The sequence below is a fragment of the Diaphorina citri genome, unplaced genomic scaffold (assembly GCF_000475195.1).
Source record: "Diaphorina citri unplaced genomic scaffold, Diaci psyllid genome assembly version 1.1 scaffold45, whole genome shotgun sequence".
Classification (NCBI taxonomy): domain Eukaryota; kingdom Metazoa; phylum Arthropoda; class Insecta; order Hemiptera; family Psyllidae; genus Diaphorina; species Diaphorina citri.
The window spans coordinates 112,462-118,694 of NW_007377482.1; the positions used below are offsets into that span (position 1 = coordinate 112,462).

At 40.5% G+C, this 6,233-nt stretch overlaps 1 protein-coding gene across 1 annotated transcript in view; it reads left to right on the plus strand.

The window, feature by feature from the left end:
* The window catches only part of LOC103514732 (ribonuclease Z, mitochondrial), a 16,719-nt gene that overhangs the window by 7,719 nt on the left and 2,767 nt on the right, over positions 1-6,233 (plus strand). Inside the window, exons 4-9 of the mRNA XM_026827480.1 lie at positions 1,060-1,204; positions 2,164-2,340; positions 2,648-2,787; positions 3,068-3,222; positions 3,764-3,959; positions 4,679-4,902. Of these exons, the coding sequence (XP_026683281.1) occupies positions 1,060-1,204; positions 2,164-2,340; positions 2,648-2,787; positions 3,068-3,222; positions 3,764-3,959; positions 4,679-4,902 (1,037 nt within the window). The remainder of the gene's footprint in view (positions 1-1,059; positions 1,205-2,163; positions 2,341-2,647; positions 2,788-3,067; positions 3,223-3,763; positions 3,960-4,678; positions 4,903-6,233) is intronic.

Consider the following 6,233-nt stretch of genomic DNA (forward strand, 5'->3'; position numbering starts at 1 on the left):
TTATGGCGCTTTGTTTGCGCCTATTGGCTGCTTGTTTGCGCTTATAGGCGCTGTTAGCGGCTATGGCGCTGGTTGGCGTCTATGGCGCTAGGTTTGGCCTTATGGTGCTCGTTTGGCGCGCTTATCCAACTGAGTGTTTCCTTCCTTTTTTAGCTATCGCTCTCCTGGAGGCGAATATTTACTTCCCCTTTACTTCATTTAATTAAGGTTTCGAGGGTTTGGATACCAGTTTTACTCCTCTTAGGAGGGGGCGTTTTGTTCGCGGTATTCGCGTTTTGTGCGCAGTATCCGCGGTTTGTTCGCGATATTCGCAGTTATGGGTTCGATCTCAGGCAAACGCAGATTTTTTTCAGCTCTTTTTTTACCGCAAATAATTGATGAAACCAAAATTTTCGCCTGTCGCTGGTCCTAAATTTTTTTAGTTTCTATAGATTGTATGAAAAAAGATTGGAGAATTAATGTTGAACAAGCTTGGGAACATTAAGTACAGTGGGAATAGGGTGGAAAATCTTGAAAAAGTAGACTGGAAATTTGGAAAAAATGGACTGGAAAACCGAGAAAAGTCAGGGAATTTTATTTTTCCATTTTGGTAGACACCCTGATTAAGTACCTAGAGAAAAACAATCAATAAAATTAATTGACGGACTGCCCAAAGTTTGGGTTGTCAAAACGACACAGCATACATTTCAGACAACAGTTGACTCGGGGCCTATGTGATCTCCTCGTTTTAATGCACTAGTCAGTTTTGGGGGGGAGAAAATCGGAAGTTTTTTTTTTTTCGACCAACTTCGTGAAGATTCGAGTAAAATTTCAGAAGAACAACGGCCTATGTGTAAAGTTTTTGCCTCGGGGCAGGGTGTTTTTGCATGCAAAGTAAGTGAGAGTTTCATGTAAAAGGGCCTATGTGTAAAAAAACATAATTCTGGGATAGATTTTACATTACTGTATTAAAATATCTCTCCTGAAAAGTAACGAAAATAACATAGGCCGGCCTTCTTGGGAACGATTCAGTTGTTCTTTTGCCGAATGTTTAGGTTACTGAATGCTCTTCTGTTACAGTTCTAGACTGTCCTAGTGAGGACTACTTGGACAGCTTACTGGGTGAATCCATTTTCAGTCAACATCAGTCCTGTGCTATGAATGAGGATGATAAGGCTGCTCTGGTAGCTCATTTCTCACCACACCATATAATGAGCCACCCTAGGTATGAATAATGAACCTCCCTGTAAAATTTGAGCACCTAAAGGTGTGTCCACACATGGTCGGCGCCATCGATTGACGTCGACTGTAACCGTACACTGCCTCGACTACATAGATTCACCTCTTCACCTCGTCGATCGACGGAGTCCACTATGTGTGGACAGGACATAGCTGTAGGGTGGAAGACAGAGTCCCGAAGAACGTAAAACTTTTAGAGCCTACTTACTTACTTTTCCTCCGAATAGCGGCCGAACCGTCCATCTCGAGCTTGGGCCCTAGGAGACTTTTGATCTACATTTTATAAAGAACCTCTCCATCATGTTTGAACGACTTGGGCCGAAACCTAAAGTCCTGAGATTCCTGAGAACAGTGAACTCTTAGATTACCTACCTACCTTTTTCTTTAGTTCACCTTTTTTTACACTACGTTTTTCCCATCAAATTAGAGACTTTTCAGTCCTATCCAAGCAGGATACATATTGGTGTGTATTCCATTCTATTCTATTCTATTCAAAGGTGTGTCCAAACATGGTCGGCGCCATCGATTGACGTCGACTGTAACCGTACACTGCCTCGACAACATAGATTCACCTCTTCACCTCGTCGATCGACGGAGTCGACTATGTGTGGACATAGCTGTAGGGTGGAAGACAGAGTCCCGAAAGACGTAAAACTTTTAGAGCCTATTTACTTACTTTTCTTCCGAATAGCTGCCGAACTGTCCATCTCGAGCTTGGGCCCTAGGAGACATTTTTTGTATAAAGAACCTCTCCATCATGTTTGAACGACTTGGGCCGAAACCTAAAGTCTTGAGAGCAGTGAACTCTTAGATTACCTACCTTTTTCTTAAGTTCACCTTTTGTACACTACCTACGTTTTTCCCATCAAATTAGAGACTTTTCAGTCCTATCCAAGCAGGATACATATTGGTGTGTATTCCATTCTATTCTATTCTATTTTCCAGGTATAAAGAGTTCATGTCTAAATTCCCGTCTACCACTCAGCATCTAGTTTTGAACGAATCAAACGAATGCCAGGGGAGTACTGCAGTTCATAAGATACAATGTAAACTCAACATATTAGACAAGGAGATATTTCCCATGCTTTCTGACAGCGGGTTCCCATTGCTGGACAAAGGTAAGCAAGTACTGGCTATTCGAGGTCCCGGGTTCGATTCCCGTCCAAGACAAACTTTATCCTAAACAGATTATTTTGAACTTATTGTTTCATTACAAATCTTCATCAGTAAATGGTTTCTTTAAATTAAATTGATCCCAAGGGCAAGGTAAAACATAATACTCCTGGAATGTAGAGAAACGGACTTTGGAACTGTCCATTTGTGTTAAGTAGTATCGCTAACCCATTTTGGCGGAAGTATTTTGCTTCTTTTCCTCTTCTTCATGGATATTTTCACTATACAATTTAATTTTGACTCGACCCATTCCCAGCCCGGACACCTGTATCTTACTGGACTGTGGTGAAGGCACATACTCACAGTTAGTCCGCCTCTACGGGTCAGCTGTAGACACCCTCCTATCTCAATTGTCTGCAGTCTACATCTCTCATCTGCACGCTGATCATCATTTAGGTTTGTAGTCACAGTAATTTCTTTTTTTACAGGTAACTTAAACAAGGTCTAATATCTCTATAAGTAATTTTACTGTAAACATTACCCATGAAATAAATAAGACCTTGTTTAGACTGCGGGAGTAAAGGGACTTTTCAGTCTCATTCTGGTAGGATTATTATTATTATTATTAATCGTATGGTACCTATGTTATATTTTGCATCAAAAGAGGACAAAAATAAGTATAATACAAAGATAGAACAAATAGTATTTTTTCGATTCTCCTTTGTCCTTCATCTAGGTTTGTTCAGTGTGATCAAGGCCTGGTCCAGAGTAAAGCCAGAGTGTAAACTGACCCTGCTGGCGCCCCGACAGATAATCACTTGGTTGAGTGTGTACGCGGCGCGATTTGAGAGTGTCGGCCATTTGTATCGGCTGGTGCCTCTTAGTCTGTTTGTAAGTAGTTTTTCCATTTTGATGGATGTCTCAGTAACTTTGTGAAGGTCCATGTTGATAGAGAGTAGTTTTTCAGCTTTTTTTTTTAATTATTTATTTAAGAACACGAAAGGTTTGATAGAAGGAACTGTAAGTAACTACTGACTTCTTATTGTCCGACATCGAAGAGAGAAAGAGGACAGGGTAGGAGGATTAATTTATTAAGTTTCCATTTATTATTTTTCAATATAACTCTCAACATACTAAATTTTTATAAATGGTATACCATCCGTATAAGGATAGTGTGTCTCTTCTCGCCCATCTGATGAGAGGCATTCTACAGGGTGGGCATGCTACGACACAGACCACACGAGTCTAATGTAGCAGTTGTTTCATTGCTAATTATTATTCTCATTATTACTTCTTCTTCCCAGCCTTTTCCTAATTATATAGGGTGGGCGTTTCTTGTCAGTCTCTTCCAGGAAGCCCTATTGTGTACCTCAGGTCCTGATAAATGATTATGTATTGCTATTATTATTTTTTCTTGGGACATCCTTTTCAGGAACAACATGGTCAGAATCGGCCCGCCCTGGACCCGGACACGGTACAAATCCTGTCCAGTCTGGGTCTCGAGTCCATGACCACCTGTTTGGTACGCCATTGTCCCAATGCATTCGGTGTTACCATGGTAACCAAGAGTGGACACAAGATAACCTACTCGGGCGATACTATGCCTTGTGATGCACTGGTTAGTATAGGTAAGTGTATGCCAAGGTCCTTGGTTCGAATCCCTAATTTGATTTATCATAAATTTAAATACCGGAAAATTCCAGATTATGAAATACGTTTTCTCTTTGTCACTCCCTTGCTTTCTCCTTTTATTTATTATTTCTTTCTCCAGCATATAAAATAGGTTTTCTATTAAAATAATTATATTTTTCGTCCTTTTTCCATGTTTGTGGTTTTTTTGGAATTGTTGTGTCTTTTGAGTAATAAGTGTTTGTGTCATCAGGACATGAACTGATGACGGTAATGTTGTGTTGCATTGTTTGGTTACTAAACATTCAAGTAAGTACCTACCTAATATTATGTTTTCCAAACTTGGACTTTTTTTTTCAAGTTCAGCTATATTGAATGACCCCTCAAAGTAGATACACACGTACTTTTAAAGGGACACAGAAAGAGGTTCTTCTTCTGTTAGGTGCTTAAACTACGTCTCGAGCATGTCGTTCACACCGGAAAGATTATTGGATAAATAAGAAGTGAAGTCAATAAAGCTAAAAAAGGTAATTTTAACTGTGTTTAGCATAAATGCTTGTCACAAATGTCGTTCCCCGCTTAAGATACAACGCTAAATTTTGTGAACTGACTTGGACTCGAACCACCAACCTCCAGATTCAAAGTCCACCGTGCTAACCACTGCATCACTGAGGTTGGAAGTCAATGAAGTTATTATCTTTTTTATGCTTTCTCCTAGGTAAGAACTCGGACCTTCTCATTCACGAAGCTACTCACGAGGACGAGCTAGAGAAGGAAGCGGCTCTCAAAATGCACTCCACTGTCTCCCAGGCTATCCGAATTGGGCGCGAAATGAGGGCCAAGTTTGTTCTCCTGACGCACTTTAGTCAACGCTACGCTAAACTGCCCCGGCTCAATAAGGACCTGAGTGAAAACGTTGGCATTGCTTTTGATAATATGAGGGTGAGTTGAATAATTTGCTCCCTGACCCAATGTCTAAGGGGGCCTCTTCTGTAACTTGTAAAAGTTTCCTGAGAAGAAGAAGAAGAAGAAGAAGAAGAAGAAGAAGAGGAAGAAAAAAAAAAAAAAAAAAAAAAAAAAGGTTAACAACAGCATTCAAATTTCCTCGAGGCCGGAAATTTGTAGAGAATTCGATAGGTGAGCAGAAAAAGTTGTGGCGGCTTAGTAAAAACTAAAAAGTTTTTTACTTAAGGTATTTAAAAGAAGTAGGTAGGCTAGTTAGATTAGAGGGTGGAGCGTCTACCTTGCAAGAGCTAGGTTCGATTGCCGCCGGGGGCGGATTTTATCCCAAACAGATAAGATTCGTTCTCGGAACGGCTGGTTTTCATCTATCCTGTCTTCCTTCTCTCATGGCTTTCGGGACGATTAAGACCTTCAAAAAAAAAAAAAAAAAAAAAAAAAAAGACTCTTTTCAGTAAAAAGGTAGTTTAAATGGAAGAGAGAGACTAAAACACCTCCTTGGACCAATAAAGGAAAAGAAGGGTAGGGTCAGGGTCGTATTCAAGATTTTAGCCAGGGGGAGGGGGGTAGAATCCAAATAGTGCCTTTTAGGGGAGGAGGAGGGTGCTCCAAATTTTGGGCAAACATTTTTAGTATATTGCTACATATTTTATGGCCGTACTTACCACCGAGAGTTTTTAGGTAATCCAGGGGTGTTCAACCAAACATAGTCGACCGGCCGTCGATCAACATCGATTGACGAGAAAAATCTATGTTATCGAGGCAGTGTGGACGTGTCGGTCGACATCGATCGATAGCCGGTCGACTATGTATAGACACACCTTAAGAATAGGCTTGCCAAACGTCCCGAATTGGCCGGGACAGTCCCGAATTTCAGGGGGTGTCCCGGCGTCCCGTTCAGTTTTTCATTTTGGGGCGTTTTGTCCCGAATTTCCGTTTTTGTCCCAGAAAAAATTCGGGACGCGTTTTTTAACTTTAAAATTAGGTACCTACCTCTATAAATCAGAATTTGTTCTTAACTTGTTTAAATGTGTCATGCTTTCATCAGTTTGCTCTTCCACTTCTTTGCTAAACCTTTATAAACGAGAAAATGTTGTATTAAACAGCCTTAAACGAAAAAATGAGCTGGTCCCTTGAATTCTCGTTTATCCAGGTTCGACTGTATTTTGCTTATCTGTTTTTAATAATAGGTATGTTACCTATCACCTATCGTACCTATATACATATCGTACCTATGTGATTTCGCGATTATGCTCGCGGATTTGGCGATTATGTTCGCGGATTTCGCGATTATATTCGCGGATTTCGCGATT